The sequence below is a fragment of the Notothenia coriiceps genome, unplaced genomic scaffold (assembly GCF_000735185.1).
Source record: "Notothenia coriiceps isolate Sejong01 unplaced genomic scaffold, NC01 NC01_scaffold00022829, whole genome shotgun sequence".
NCBI lineage: Eukaryota > Metazoa > Chordata > Actinopteri > Perciformes > Nototheniidae > Notothenia > Notothenia coriiceps.
In genome coordinates, this window is record NW_011355530.1 from 367 (window position 1) to 1989 (window position 1623).

At 49.2% G+C, this 1623-nt stretch overlaps 1 protein-coding gene across 1 annotated transcript; it reads right to left on the reverse strand.

The window, feature by feature from the left end:
• Positions 1–693: 693 nt before the first annotated feature.
• Positions 694–1311, reverse strand: LOC104954094 (hematopoietically-expressed homeobox protein HHEX-like; the record flags this gene model as incomplete). Its single annotated transcript, XM_010781145.1, has 1 exon — positions 694–1311. A coding segment is annotated over exon 1 (391 nt), but the record flags the coding sequence as incomplete, so codon positions are not given.
• Between the last annotated feature and the right edge of the window lie 312 nt (positions 1312–1623).

The window sequence follows — 1623 nt, forward strand, 5'->3', positions numbered from 1 at the left end:
CTGATGTTTCAGAACAATGGCAGTCAGGAAAAAGAGTCAAGGTTGCCATGCCCGCCCCCCCTCCCTATCACCACCAGCAGCAGACGGAATGGATAAGCCTGCTGCTGCTATTGTGGCCCCAAATATGTCTTTCACAATAACAAAGTGACTCATATGTGCGTGGTCAGGCAGAAGGCCTCATGCAGAACTCTGTTGGTTCCAAGAAGAGCTGAAGTCTTTCCCCCTGCAATGTGTTTATGTGGGCTGCCTGTAACCGTCTACAGTCGATATGCATGCATGACCAAGCGTGGTATATATGCAAAACGGTTTCGTTGACTCTGAAACGAGGCTTGCAAGACAGAAACGTTTTAAAGCAAAGGGTGAAACTATTGCCGAAATCAAGTTTGGTTTCTTTACAATATTAAAATAAGAAAAATGCAAGGATGACTTATGAACAGTGAGGATTTGTATGCAGTCTGATAACAGGCGCACTGACTGATGTGTCATTAGGCCAACAGTGGAACTGACGAGCTTTGTCACAACAAAAACATGATCTCTGCGGGTGGTTCTGTAAATGGCATTCCATTTAGAGTTCAAAGGCTTTATGTCATACACCAGACACAGTTATACATAAGTGATACATTATTAACGTATACACATAAGAAATAGTATGAATGCCCAAAATATAATCTATGACTTTTACGCACAACTCACCGAGAGGGTCGTGCCTCAGCAGCGCCTGTGCGTAGTCCCCCATGGAGCGGTGGTGCTGCTGGTGGTGGTGGTGGTGGTGGTGGTGGAACGGGTAGATGGAGCCAGCAAAAGCCCCGGCGGATGCGTAGGTGAACGCAGCGGCGGCGTGGTGAGACAACGCCGGGTGGATCGGGGTGGGTTCATAAATCGGGGTCCTGTAGGGCGATATGAGACTGGTGAAGGAGGAGTTGGGCGACGGGAGGGTCGGTGTAGGCATGATTGGAGTGGAGCAGGAGGATGAGGAGGAAGATGGGGAGGTGGTGGAGGCAGTCCTCCCCAGGATGTCCTCGATGTAGAAGGGTGTCGGGTGGGCCGGCTGGATGGGAGTCGGTGCGTAAAGCGGGACGCTCATGGTGCTGCGCGCTGGAACCGAGTTAAAGGAAAGCTGCGTCCCTCTTTTCTCTCCCTAAAGCCTTCCTCTTTCTCAGAACAACTTCTTTATATCCTACTAAACATCCACTTTGACTCACAGTGTCTTCAGTCCACTGAAACGCGTAACAGAGAGTCTTCCAGGCAGGAGGAGACCGTTAGAGTGTGTTGGTGTCCATCAGGTTGCGGTGGTGTCTCGCTGGTGCTTGGTCCAACTGTTGGGGCTGTTATCTGGCTGCAGGCGGAGAAGGGAGGTGATAAGAGGACGGCCAACTTCCTGCAGGTGGCCAGCGGGCGTTTCTGATTGGCTCACTCGCGCCTCCAATGGAGCCTACAGTGATCAGATGACCCGAGAGAAGAGATAGCTGTACTTCAGGAGAATCAGAATCATGTGTTAACCAGATGTACTGAGTGATATAATGCTATAACGATGACTTGACAAATAGATTTTGTTTTTTTAAAGCCAAAAGTCGTTATTCACTACAACAATAAAGCCTAAATCTCATCACATTACTAGAAAGC